The sequence below is a fragment of the Manacus candei genome, unplaced genomic scaffold (genome assembly GCF_025592945.1).
Source record: "Manacus candei isolate 608988 ecotype Guabito, Panama unplaced genomic scaffold, ASM2559294v1 h1tg000008l, whole genome shotgun sequence".
NCBI lineage: Eukaryota > Metazoa > Chordata > Aves > Passeriformes > Pipridae > Manacus > Manacus candei.
Genome location: NW_026138056.1, coordinates 24,134,539 through 24,149,438, shown reverse-complemented (window position 1 = coordinate 24,149,438; position 14,900 = coordinate 24,134,539). Strand labels below are relative to the sequence as shown.

General features: G+C 35.2%; 1 protein-coding gene across 4 annotated transcripts in view; it reads right to left on the bottom strand.

Annotated features, from left to right (window-relative positions):
• Nucleotides 1-14,900, bottom strand: part of PREX2 (phosphatidylinositol-3,4,5-trisphosphate dependent Rac exchange factor 2) — a 172,858-nt gene that overhangs the window by 87,079 nt on the left and 70,879 nt on the right. For all 4 annotated transcript variants that reach the window (XM_051768310.1, XM_051768315.1, XM_051768332.1 and 1 more), the window contains 9 exons: nucleotides 13,301-13,445; nucleotides 11,707-11,807; nucleotides 7,840-7,943; nucleotides 6,503-6,552; nucleotides 5,876-5,951; nucleotides 5,039-5,111; nucleotides 3,734-3,876; nucleotides 3,494-3,586; nucleotides 2,119-2,267 (listed from right to left, as the gene is read on the bottom strand). In XM_051768310.1, coding sequence (XP_051624270.1) covers nucleotides 2,119-2,267; nucleotides 3,494-3,586; nucleotides 3,734-3,876; nucleotides 5,039-5,111; nucleotides 5,876-5,951; nucleotides 6,503-6,552; nucleotides 7,840-7,943; nucleotides 11,707-11,807; nucleotides 13,301-13,445 — 934 coding nt within the window. The remainder of the gene's footprint in view (nucleotides 1-2,118; nucleotides 2,268-3,493; nucleotides 3,587-3,733; nucleotides 3,877-5,038; nucleotides 5,112-5,875; nucleotides 5,952-6,502; nucleotides 6,553-7,839; nucleotides 7,944-11,706; nucleotides 11,808-13,300; nucleotides 13,446-14,900) is intronic.

The following is a 14,900-nucleotide window of genomic DNA, read 5'->3' as shown; positions in this document are numbered from 1 at the left end:
TTTAAAATTCCTCCCAAAGGGTCTGGCATTTGGATAAGTTGCCACAGCACAGCAACACTGAAAGCCCTAGGAAGGTAGTCAGTCTCTCAATCAAGAGGACAGAGCCTGGGGACCACAGAGCATGGCAGGCCTGGTCAGATGAGCTGCAGAAGACTTCAGAGCCTAAATCCATACTGTAATTTGTTAACTTCTAAGTGTCTACTCAGTGAGTTTTCTTGAAAAAATGTTTTGTTGTGGTTTTTCTGAGCAGCAGGGCTGAGACTTGTAAAGCAAGATTCATCTACTGCTGTTCATGACTTGCAAGCATACTGTGCTATGCTCCTGCTTGGTCTAAACCTACTGAAAAACACAGTTCTGAGACGCAAAATTCGCATCTACTCCTTAAAATTAAGCCCTGAGCTCACTCAAAGTAAGCTAGCTTACCCACATGATATCAGCTCAGGATCTAGAAAAAGCAACACAGCTGCATTAGCCCTTATCAGAGCTAGTTAAGTCAGGTATAACAGTGCACTGATTTAACTTTGCAGCTTTTCCTTCCAGAGCCAGTTCCATTATTATTTCAGAGATGTTTGCCCCAAGCTCCATTTGCCATTGCAAAAGCAAACAAATTCAAAGTGATTTGGACTGTAACAAACTTGATTTACAGGCAGTTTTGACTACTATAATTGCATCATTTCTTGCATTTCTTTTTTTTTCCTAGTATACATAATGTTAAGCATTTGGAGATGATTATCATCAGAGGAGATCCAAAACTCACTGAAGTCTACAATTTCTTTAAAATATTAGAATATTATTGAGATTAATAAATTTTCATATGAAATATTTTTTAAGTATAGCATCGTTTAATGTCATCATGGCTAGGCTTCACGAACAAAGATTTGGGAATCATTTAATGTACTTACATATTAATTAACGTTGATACAATTGATATGCATTCTGAAACTGCTTTGTGAACATGCTAATGAACTATGAAAGACCATCACTGGCAGTTTAGGCTAAGAATTTAGGAGAGAACTGTCTCTTCTGACAAAACAGTTGTGCTAGCAGCAGGTACTGACAAACAGCAGGCAGCACTGAGAAACAGATTCTTCAACTCCTGTGAGCTCCTCATTCTGTCAAACTTGAAATTCACCCACAAGTTCTGCCAGAAATTAAACTAAGGTATACACTAAAGAAAGGCCAAGATATGCTTTTTATGCTTTCTACAACACTATGGTCAACTGGTTTGGGTGAATTTTTTGTTGTGATTTTTATCTGGCTGGGGGAGGGGGTGGGGTGGTGGTGTTGGACTAGCAGTCCAGATGAGCATCTTTATGCCATATTTCCTTCTTTGCTCTTTTCCCCTTTCTGGGTGCCGTTCTCAAGACACCACTGCTTATTAACAGGAGAAGTACATCTCCATTCTACCACTGAACCAAAGGGAGGCACTCTGTATATGCTATCTGGCTAAAGAGCATGGCTCCTCTTTACTCTGCAAATTTCAATCAAAATTACTCCTGACCAGTATTTCTTAGGTCTCCTCCTTCTTTGTTATGTATAAACTAGCAATAATTGCATTAACTTTATAAATATACGTATTTGATGAATGCACACATTAGGCCTCACTTTGTATTTCTTTTACATAACAAAACTTGCATTTAGGTAGGAATGGTCAATCCTGTGTACAGAAATGCATCTGTTATGTAAAGATGAGGAACTGTTTACTTGTTCCTGCGGTTTACACAACCAGCACACATGCTGAAGGGACCCATTAGACCACAGTCTGACTATGCCAAACCAGCAATTAATCACCAGACACAGGAACTTATCTAATACACAGCGTAAGAGATAAGTGATCAAGCTGTCTGTACCGTCAAGGACACTTCATTTATACTTGCAATTCCTGCGTGTATTCAAAGTGGCAGAGCTGAAGATCTAAAGTACTCATGTTTCACTTTTGCTGACTCACAAATATAATACAACAAAATCTAAGCAGATCAAATCGCTTGACTTTACAAAGTTAGTTCAGATATAGCATTTCAAATAACTTTCCAAATAGTTCTCTCTGAAGTTCCACTCGTCCTTTAAAATTCACTTCAATTTTGTTTGTAAAATTTCCCCAAAGGAATGACAACTTACTCCCGTGGTTTAGTGCTCACAAGAACCCGCAGGGGCTTTCTGCTGTTTAAACAGGCTTTCAGGAAGCAATCCACTTCACTGAAGGGTCGCAGAAAAACCAGGTCACCATTAATGGCAAAGATTTTCTTCCCAACTTCCAAGCCTGCCATCTAGAAAACAATAACAGTTTATAACCACTAACATTATGTTTTCTTCTGCTGGCATGCAACCCCAGTAGCAATAATGACATGCACATTCACTTTACATTCTTTATGACTCCTTCATGTACCACACACAAAGGACTTATACACAAAATGCTTCTAAAACCAGTTAAACTGATGTGAAGGGTACAGTAAACACTCATTTTGAACAGACATAAATACAAGACCTAGACTTAATCAAGATTTTATGACAGTATTACAATACCAGTTAATACTTTTACTAATTAACAAAACAGCTTTGATTGAGCCATTTATTTTATGACAATACTTAATTTGTTCATCCATCATTTTCCAAAGGAACTAAAGCTTCTTTTCATAAAGAAAGACCTAATTAAAATTTTAGTAAGTGAATATTTGTTAAGTTCCAAAACAAAACAGTTTTTAAACTTTGGTATAACAAGAAAGGAACTACAACCAGTTGCACGACAGGAGTGGCTCAGGGTATGCATTAAGCCTTAGCACCATCTGAGATCATGGCAGAATCTGGCTGCTAGAAATCAACATATAGCTCTGTGGCTGAATTATATTATTGATTTGCTGTGTCTTTTTATGATTTAAATTTCTATTCTACCATGAGATTTAGAAAGCCTTGAAATCTAGGTGCAAATTTTTTCTCTCACGAAAGAGACTCCTTCTTTATCTTTACATATATAGACTCCTGTGCAGTTCAGTAGAATATGAATCTACCCCAAGAGCATCTAAAGCAATACCAGCAAACAGGAAGACTGCAATTTATTCATTTAGATTCTCAAATTCTAGACTTTATATAAAGCTTGATACATCTTTTACTATGAAACACATCACCTGCAACTCACAGACTAGCTCTATACTCATTTCATATTCTACCAAAAATGTTTGCTACACTCAAGATTAATGTCATCACAGGAATATTATAAAATGCATAAAAATAAAATTATAAATTTTATATCACTCACTATGACAATTTAGCTGAGCAGAAAATAAGTGTTCATAATGGTCAGAGCAACATGTTAAACAACAAACAAAACAAAACAAAACAAAACAAAGGCAAAAAAGGGAATAAGATTCATAAGCACAGCCTTCTTGGAAAGTTGTCAGTTACCTTCTACCACTATAGACTTTCTTATCTGATGCACAAAACATACATCTGTGATCAAGTAAGTAAAACAGGGAAGATAATTTATAATACTCGATACCTCAGCATTTGATCCTTTCTCCACCACTTTAATAATTGGCACCTTATTTTTATCTTCTAAACCAAAACCATAAGTGCCTTCATTAGATTTAATCTGAAAAATAAAATTGTTTAAAATATTGTTCAGAAAGCCATTAAGAAAAGCTGAAGTATATCCTCATTAAATAAACAGTCCTAATTTATTGTCACTACAACCAATTTTTTTACTCATCAAAGCATACAATCACTGGGTTTCACTCACCAGTAATGACTTGGCTATGACATTTTCCACTACTTTCAGATCATGTTTCATGAGTCTGTGCTTCATATTTGATCCTTCCATTTCTTCATCCGCATAAAAACGGAACAGCAGTGGTTCATCCTTAAATTCACTTTTTTCTAAGACTGTGATAGAAAACCACACATCCTTTTTTTAATTTTGAACTTTTGAATATCACGTCTTTCATAAGTCATAAAATACTGAACGTGAATACACATATTGAATGCTAGCAAAGTATTTTTGTGTGTGTGTGAATCCAGGGAAATTGTTTAACATACACAACAATTGTTATTTGGATCCATTACAGATAGGTATCACTAAGCCCATTTTTCAACTACACGTGGATTCCATCAAGCTGAGAAAGCCTTTCAGCTTGAAATCATTTTAGTAAAAATGCAAAGTGCAAGGTTTCTTCCTAAAAGGGATCTTAAAATATGATTTTGAAGAGTTCTGCTGGGCACCTGCTGAAGATGCTCACCACCAAGTTCTGGCACTCTCCATATGGTGAAGCATGCCAAGTTCAGTCTCAGAAATAGGTTTGGTGGGGACGAGGAAGCAACCAGAACAGAAGATGGATGCAGTTTGTATGTTCAAAAGTCAAAGGAAAAAGAATGAACAATACCAGAGAGGATGTTAATTCTCCCTCCTTCTCTAAACAGGATGATAAAAACATTATTCCTTCTATAATTCCTTCTTCTTTTCATTTCAGTAAATGACCTACTGCTTTGATCCTTTCACTGAAATCTTACGTTTGACAGTATTAAATGGGACCTTGTTCACATCATTTTTGGTGCTGCACACATCTCTGATCTCCTCTCTCTTCTTTGTTCACTCCTATCATTACGATTGTCTCATTTTCCTCCAGTCCACTTTCTCCTATTATCAGCACTTCACTTTTTTGAAGTCATGCTCCTCCATACTCTATTCTTTCCCCAAAAAATGTCACACTTCTTTCTTATATATATCCTAACTTTTTATTGTCTCATCTGTGCAAACATGTATTACCTGCTTAAAAAATTTCTTGCAAAGTGACTAATAAAACTGCCTCAGATAAATCCTTTAGAGTATGAATTCCTCAGCAGATGCTATAAAATTGGATATAATTTTCAGAGTACACAATAGCTAATTTTTTTCCTGATGACTGTGGCATAGGTCTCTTCAGTGATACAATAGAAGAATTTTCCATCTGTGCTGTAATATCTTTATCAGCACCTGCATTTCCTTCCAACTAGGTAGATAACATTAAAAAGAAAGTAAGCATAGTTTGTACAGAATGCATTTACTTACCATGGTGCATAAACCCATTATCACAAAGAGCTACACCAAATATCATAGCTTCCTCCCTCGTCCGGCAATCCCCCTGTTAAACCATAGAATAATTTTTTTAATATATTTTAATATAGTAGCAAAATGGAATCTGTGCACAATGGCATAATCTCACAGGGATGGCAATAGCTGTAGATTATATTTATCATCACCACTTTTATATATACATTTCTAGCATGCATACATAAAACAGAATATACATGTTTATCATACAATCAGAGAATAGTTTGGGTTGGAAGAGATCTTTACATGCTCTAACTCTTTACACTTTGAAATAAATAGGTAAACACTGAAGTAACACTGCATACTCCATAAAAATTAAATGTAAGAGAATCTAAAAGTATCACAGTTTTAAACTTTTACTTTATGAAACTAGTGCATGTTGACAGAGTGAACAGGATACCCTGTTCTTGCTTCTAGTTCCTTCAAAATAAAACAGAGTTGTTGACAGTAAATTAGTACTGAGTTTTTTCCATCTAATTAGTAGTTTAGAGTTATGCAGAGTCTATTCCTTTCATTTTAAGCCAAGAACAGTGTTACATGCTGAATCATAAAGCTAAGTGTCATTAAAACATTTCAAGTTCAGTTGCACATAAGGAAGATAAGCACAAAAAGAATTAACAGCACAGCTGCTGACAGATGATTGTGTTACTTTACCAGTGTAAGAGGATTACACTTACACACACTGTTCTAATAACTCTTACACAGTGTTTGCATGTTATTCTGCTTGATACATCACTAGCTTTCAGATTAGAATTTAAATGCACAATATACATAAATCCAAATGTGTATACTTGCCTGTGCAATCAACCAATCTATGAATTTGTTAGCCATAACCACAGATTTGTAGGTTCTCAAGTGATAATCTTTATCCCTGTTCAAAACAATGCAAAATGATTTAAAAAAATCAAACAAAAACTCAAAAGAAACAGAAAAAATACTTTTATGAACAAGTCAGTGCAAGCGTGAATTGAGCATTTTATAATGGTTCAGAAGTTTCTTCTGGAGAAAAAAAGCTAATTAAACCTTTCAATGTAAACAGAAAGGTGGAGGCTGACTACATCTTCCTTGGGTGACAATGGCACTGGAGCATAAAGGCAGGTGTGTTGTTACAGCTGTGACTCCTCAGAAAAGGTAATGGAGTGTAATTGAAGACGTATACTAACATATACAGTAAGCATATAAGCATATCCATCAGGACCTAGAAGGCCCTAGAAGCCTGTTAAAAAAGTCATATTGAACAGAGTTGGTAGTCACTTAAGGATTCGGTTATACTTTTTGTCTTGATAGCCCTTCAGTCTTATTTGATTACTCTCAAAAGGCCAATCTTGAAGGGATGGATTAGATTTCTACATTCAGACACAGTATCTTCAGATTATATACTACTTCCAAATGACTCTCTAAGGATTTCCCAATTGGACTCACCTAATTACTGGGGTAAACAGACTGTGAAGGCGACAGTACAGTCGTACACCCTGTTAAAGAGAAAGAGGTGGTGTTAACCCCATGTTCACATCACACAGTACATAAGAGGCATGGGCACAATAAGGAAGCCCATATGTTGTAAATGCACTTCATTTACACAGCAAAAGAGTCTGTTCAAATTTTTATGTATTTTCATGTGCCAAAACTTAATCTTTCCAGATAACAGTATTGGTGAATAAATTATGAGAAAGCAAACATGTCCAGTCTAAACTAAGCTTCACTGAGACACATGCAAAAAGGATTAGCTTTAAGGTAGCACTAAAAAATTCTGAAGGTTTGAAATAATTTAAAAGAAAAGTACAAAAAAATAAAGCAATGTCTCCATACATTAGGGTTGTCCTAAATACTTGTTGTTACTTTACACACAACTGAGTTATGAAAGTAAAAAATACTGTTATTTCATTATATGGATCAATACTTCACTTATAAATTGAAATTATAACTAATCCATTTTAAAAATGCAAAATATTCAAAAATTAGAAATGTTTTCATTTACAAACCAAAAAATTAAACATTTGGAGTAGTTTAAGAAACTACCATCAGAAAATTGCATTTATAAAAGGAAAACACATTAGTATTACTTAGTGAACTAACAAAAACCAATTATGTTCACAACATGCAAGAAGAAAGTGTATAACAGCGTCAAATTAGATTCCATCATACTTTCCTCTGCCTGGTAGTTCAGTACTGAAGATTCCTCTAGATGCACCTTACATTAACAAGTGCCAGCAAAAAAGTGAACAACACTGTAGTGTAATACTCAAATGCAGACGTTTTTGATTGACTCAAAATCATGAAACATTTGAATATTAATGAGTTTAAAGGCAACTTTGATCAATCTTTTCATTATGCTCAGTAGGACAGATGTATAGCACTACCTACATGTGTTTGAACATCTACATAACTATAGATTTACTGCCTTGTTAAGGTACTAATAAAAGACATGCAGATTTAAGAGAAATTTAAAATCAGTTTCTTATAGCTTCGCATCTATGAAAATGGACTGAAAAATACAACAGACTGAAACGCTAGCTTCAGAATCCCCCACAAACCTAGGCAATGCCTCCTGCACATGAAACTACTGAATAATAACTATAACTAAATAACAGTAATCTTTCATTTTTTATTTAAAATGTATAAAAAAACCAAAAATCTTACAAATGGAAAACTGAATTTGATTGACATTGAGACTGGCAACTGTGAGGGGATGTTGTTTATTCCAGAATACTTTACATTATTTTTCAAGCAGAGCCTCAGTTTCTGATGTGTCCTCCTACCTTGGAGATCACATCCTGCATCTCATTTCTGGGGTAGTATGTTCCATCATCATATCGAAATCTATACAGCATGTGTTCAGGTTTGAATTGGTGCTTATCTGTAACTAAATTTAAAAAAAAGTATTGTTTGGTTACTTTCTGAAGAAATCAACAAGAGAGAAAAAGGTCAGCATCATTTCTGCTAATAACAGCCCATTAGACAGAAACAGGTAGATTTCAGACAGGAAGGGCAGGAAGCCCAATTAGATCATCTGCTTTAAGTTCCTTTACATCAGTGGTGACAGTATTTCTTAGAACATTTAAGTAGTAAAGAAAAAACCAAACAATTTCAAGTCATGTGGCAAAGAATAAGGAAAACAGATAGGGAACAGCATGAAATTTAGGTACTCAAATCTTTCTAGTCTTCAGCGCTTTGCAAAACTTATCGACTAAATATCCAAATAAGACTTCTTTTCCAACTATTCATATTATTCTCACACATTATTTTCTGTCCTCATTCTTGCTGAGGCCAATCTCAAATGATTAGGTAAAGATATGAACCCTTCCCAATACATTTGGCCAGTCCCGAACTGGGGAAAAAAGGGAGAGGGAATGTCTTCTCCTATATATAGACAGGCAGAGGTCATAAGTGCAAGAGACTGGCAATCATTACAAAGATTTTGATAATCTATTTCCTCAAAGACCCATGAAAAAGAATCTTAGCAAGTGGATTTCCAGCATTTCACAAGATTCCAGCACCAAACCTCAAAACTTCAAGTGTTTTGTCAAAACAGTCATATCACAGGATACAAAGCTTCTCCTGGAAATAGTACTACTGCAAGTCTTTCTGAAAAACAGCTGATCCATTTGATGGCTGAGGACAGCATTAGGCACTAGCACCGTCCTAGGATAACTTTGTTATTAATTATAGTTTTGCTTGCAGTTGTAAGCTTTAATTTTGAAACTAAATTTACATGTCATCAGTTGATAAAGAAGGGTAATGTAATGTCTTCATTAATCAGACTAACACGCCTGACAGTGATAGGTGCAAGTGATTAAGCCATTATATATAATTCTCTTCCAAAAACTTAGTTAGGCATCATAAATTTTGTACAGTAAGGTGCCTTCTGTCTGTGTCATTTTTCATGCTTCTTCAAGCTCCTCACTATCTCCACACATCATCTGACACACAGATATAAAAACTGAACTTCATATATTAAATGGTTTCACTAGTGTCATGTGCAAGAGGAAAATAACTTCTCTACCTGCATTTGATATATCTACTAATAGGAAAGTCCAGGACACTGTTCCAATTGCCTTGAACTGATGGTTCATGCTAAGGTGATTATCCAAAATAATTTCTAAGCTTTTTACGTATCATACATCAGATACAGACTACAAAATTTTCACATATAATGCCTAACGTAAGTATCGAAATGGATTTTAATGGATTGTGACCATTTAACTCAGAGAAAAAAGATATCTTCTAGTTCTGTAATTAAGAAAAAATTCTTGTGGTTGAAGAAAAAGCATATTCCACTAGATTAACATGAATTAAGAGCTTTTATAACCACCAAATACTGAAAATAGAAAAACCACCAGGACAGTTTTGCCTAAGGCCAAGTTGTTCATTATTGTTCCACGGATGCACTGGGAGGGAACTGGGATCACAAAGCACCTTTCCTTTCTTGCATGCCTATCATGAACAGAGCAGGCTATGCCCTCTGAGTACCACTTTGTCTTTGCAGTCCTGACTTACCACAGTGCACCAGAAACTAAGGCAGTAGCTCCACAGGGCTGGCACATCCTGAGTTTCAAACACTTAAGCTGATGAAAAGCTGTATTACCACTAAAATAAGAAACCCCAAGTTGGTTTACATATCACTTCCAGCATTGTACCTACATTTATGCTGGGATACATATTTATATGGCACAGACAAAGAAAAAGGAACACATTTGGTCTTTTCATTTACTTCTTTGCCAGTGTAATTTTTAATCACATCAGTACATCAGTCCAAGAAACTGTGCAGCCACAGAAATACTTATTCATTTTAAAACTCTCTGATATTCAGTTTATTTTTGTAACTACAAAGCTCCTTACTACCTTGAGACAAAGTTTCCATTTCTCATCATCACAAGCAAGTGATTGGACCAAGTATCTCAGCCCACTGACTGCTACAAGTAATTTCAGATATCACAGAAGTCTATCAGGTGGATTTAAAATAGCAGCATAGCAACATACAACAAGATTTTTCCTCTTATACAAAGTGGAGGGGGAAAAAAAAAAGGAAAAGCCATAACTTTTCTACTTCCAAGAGTTCACACACCAGGAAGTAAAACAGTGCCCATCACAACATGGTTATGTCATTGCTAGCATGAACTCCAGCACAGTGACAATGATGGCCTCGTGAATATGCAAACTCTAACAAAGACCTCTACAATATTTGCAATGTAAATAACAGCCAAACTTTCTTTCTCCCTTGATCCCTCTGTGAAAACAGATGGTTCATTCAACTCTATTTTAAGAATGCTATTTTCAGTGAACCACAGCTGGATCCACTATTCAAAGTAGCATGTCTGGCTTACATTTCTATGCTCTAATATAATTACCCTTTTATCTCATGAAACTACACAATATTCATTTGATTCTGTATTGAGAAATTCTATGATTGCATTTAGGATATAAATTACAAGATCAGGAAAAGAATCTGGCAACTAAATGATTTCATTGAAAACAATTTCTCTGTGTGTAGTAAACATAATGGCATCTGACATTTGAATGATTGTGGAGGAAAGTCATGTAGACTGACATTAAAGAATTAAAGGCTACATGACCACTGATGAATAACCCTAATTTTTTTCCTCCTACTTTGCATGTGTTTAGAACACACACAGCTAAGTGGCACTATGTTTCTTCCACTTTCTTTTCAGTCAAGGACACTAAAAACATCATTATTAATCAGTACTAAATTCATTTCTGTATGGCGTATAGTAGTGTACTAAATGGAGTTTTGAAGTGTATATTATCAATGAATCCATCTAAATTTACACCCTGGATCTATGATGGAAAAGTAGCTAACTTGACAGCTGTTTCATCATTTGCTTTTTAAGTGACTGTACCTATTGTATGCCAAATATGCCTTCAAAACCAGAAGTTTCTCCAGTTCATTTATATGGTCCTGTTAGACTATACCTTGTAGTAGGGACAGAGATGAGGACCTGCTCTGGAAAGAGAAAAATGCTGCCAATGCAAATTATCTGCAGAAATTAAACATTCTTATTTGCCATTTGAGGGATACTTCTCTCCACAATGAGCTAAATGCACAGAATTGACTTAAAGTTTCAGTATAAAAATATAAATTTTAGTAACTATATAATATAGTGAAAAGAAGGCCTTAAAATTCAAAAGATTAAATTGTTGGGTTCTAGGCTGGATTCCATCAGCTTGAGTTGTAATACCTAACAGATGAGCAGGCACGTTTATCAACAGCCAACTGTGACTCACTCTCTTGCATAATTCTTAGTTGAACATGTATCCCTAAAATGCCTGGCCTTAATAAAGGTTAAAATCCTTAAAAGCAGTGTACCATTCTGTGTTCCCCTAGAATTTATTTTTGCTTACAAGAGAACAGCAATGTTTTTCTAGGTCCCTGTTTTCAATGTTGTGATCCCAACAGCATAGATATAATGTGATTAAATCAATCAAGCCTTTCCCAGTAAATCTGCAGTGCATGGACAATGGGCTCTTGAGGTCCTTGGAAGGATATAATGCAAATTCAACAAACCATCTTGCGTTAACAAGACCATATTTTTGTCAGACAAAATTACGTACATTCTAATTACAATAATTATCTTGAAAAGAAGTAATTTAAAACTGACTATATTTACCATGATGAATAATGCCATTCTCTAATAAAGCTTGGCCAAGATGAACACCTTCTTCAGATTTGTGTATCTCTCCAATTTCCAACAGCCAGGACACAAATTCACTGAAATAAAAACAGACACAGAAAACAAACTTTACATGTCATACTACCAAATCTACTGCATTTCCATCTCCATTACTAGTATTTCTAACTAGTCTAGTGAATGATTCTTAAGCCTAGTGATCTTGAAATTATCATACCCCCTTTATTTTTATGTAAACACATATGGTTTCCCATGAGATGTTTTCTTTTTTCTGCTCAGAAGTTTTCCATGCATAAAGTTTACCTGGCACACAGTGAAGACTTTCCATGTTTTCTGGGATTTCCTAAACTAGCATAGCCACATTTGACCAGACAGACCAATATTAGGCAATCCCAGACACACATAATGCACCTGCCCAGACAGATAGGTCATGATGACAGACCACAACCACAGTATGACAGAACAGTAGGCTTGTTACTTCTAAGGTGTGTCCGACATGACATCCTGAGCATATATACAAAGTATATACTTCATGTGCAGGAAATGCCTGCCTTGTATCACAATAAAACTGATGCAGTTCAGAGACATCAACTTTATAGCATACGTGTAGGTTACAAATCAAAAGCGTAATGAGGTAGTGCAACCTTCACTGTCATGGGTCACATGCCAGCCCAGAGGCTGGGAGAAGTGGTCTTCAAAAGGGTCCACTCCAAACACAGCACAGAAAAGCGGCCATCTGATGGTAGGTTTAAACAGCTCCCTCACCATGAGTGTATTCTTTACCTGCTTCCAACAACTTCACTGAGGAAATACGACTCAACCATAACTCAATCATTAATCTTAATCCTGGTTTCCATTCTCTTCAACTATGTCACTTCTGACAGCACATAAGAATCTCCCAAGTTTCATTTCCACTTTTAAACCCAGTGGTATCTTCCTTACAATTTGTTTGTGTAAAATTTGCTGTACTTTATAAAAGTGCTTTTCATGCTTAACCATCTTATGGTCAAATGAAATAAGTGATAAACCCTTTTTTTCCATACACACATTTTTAGGGTATCTATCTCTTTCTTTTTCATTCAGTCTTAAGATGTAGGTATAATATGGCATTAAAAAGATTCCCCTGATAATACGGGTAAATTTTTAACTACATAAACCTTACTTAGTAACTCTGTTCTTGACATTCAAGCAAGAGAAGGATAGGAGCAGTTTTAGAGACAGAGATTGTTTTAAGTGGTATAAATAACAAATAAACTTTACACCCCAAACTAATCATTATAGAGACAAAATGCATTAAACAAATTGGGAATCATTTCTTTAAAGAAACTAATTCACGTGACACACTTTCATATTTTCATCATGCCTTTGCAGCCTTGTCTCTTTAACAGAACTACTTTGCAATGTAAGTATATATTCATAAATTTTAGGCAGACCAATTTACATTTTGGCTAAACTCTGTGAGGCAAATAGGCCTAACAGACATTGCAAATGAAGCGTGGTTTTCGCAGAATCCCAAAGATTTAAAATGTGTTTTTATATGGTAAAAATTCATGCTATCAAATGCATATAATACCTTCCAAGAAAGCATTTGGGGAAAGTGGTTAATTTCCTCTTCCTGTCTTTGATGAGATTCCCTTGTTTGCACATCATTTTGTACAGTCTTTCTCCTTGCTCAGAGATCATCACCCAAGTGTCCTGTTCCATGCCCAATTTTAAACCTGCCAAAAATGCATTAAAACTTTATGAAGTGATATTGCCATTATATTTCAGTATCTTCCCCAAAATGGAGAAGCAATACCAACATTTTAATACCAAAAAAAAAAAGTTAAGGAACTGTTTTCCATTTTTTCCCAACAATCAAGTTAAACTATGAACATCTGATCCTCATAAGGTATAACCAAAAGATATTTTTAAGTTCCTTATAGTGAAGTTAAACTACTAGTCATTCAACATCACCACTAACTTTTTAGTAATAAATACTAATGCTGTGATTTTCAGATTTCAGTATATGAATATTTGCAAGGCAGTAGTCATGTCTTCACACATTTAAAATAAAAGAACCCTGGTTTTGTTTTTATCATGTGATAATAAAAATGTCTTCACTTAAAGGAATATTTTTCAAATTTCCAATTAATAGTAACTGGTTAACTGTTATATGTATGTTAGTTTCACATCAGATTAATTCACCCCTTTTCCACAAAAGCATATACATGACTTGATTTTTATTTTCTTCAAGATTTTTTTAACAATGGAAAGCTATCAAGGGATTTAGTTCAATATTTTTAATGGTTTATTTTTTTCCTGTTTATCTTCTTGAAAAAATCACTATGTTTTTTGAGTAACAGATTAACAGATGATCAAATCCAGTTTTTGTTGAACTATGCATCCTATGGCCATTCACAGAAGCTTGTGTTCGAGGAATACCATCGACTTTCATATCCCACACGCTTTCTCAATAAACAGTTATTAATGCTGGACAGAACCACACGTTTCTTGAATGTCTTGTGTACATGTTCTCAGTTTCTGTTCAGATTTTCATAATTTTTAAACTATAACTGTACATATAACTGTACAGGTGACAAGCGGTGTCCCTCAGTACTCTGTCTTGGAATCGTTGCTCTCCAGTATCTTAATTGATGACACAGACAGTGGGATCAAGTGCACCCTCAGCAAGTTTGCAGATAACAGGTGTTTACAGGAAAGCCACCAAATTGACAGAAAGACTTCAGTAAAATTTTCCAATTCAGCTTGATTTCTCCTAGCAAGAAAATACAATCTATGAAAAGGTCCTAGTTCATAATTCAATTACCAAAGCTGAAAACTAAATTACTTCATTAAGGGCATTCTCTCCTTTTAGCTCAGCTTCTGCTGCATGGATTCCAAATAAAAGCATAGGTTGAGTTTCTCTAAGTCCATTGAATCTCTGAGTCTTCCAACTTATTTGTTTTTGGAGATTCTATGTTGCAACCTGAATCTATGTGTGCCCCAGATCCTCTCCTCTTTGTTTCATGGTTGTCTCCTTGTTTGGCAAACCCACTGAAAACATCAGGAGCTGAAAATTTCCACAAATTTTTAGAATGCTAAAATCCTAAGACATGTCTTTGCTTTTGGATAGCTACCTCAGACCTCAAGCTTGCCAAGGTTTAGCTCAAACTCATCCCTCCTACCAGTTG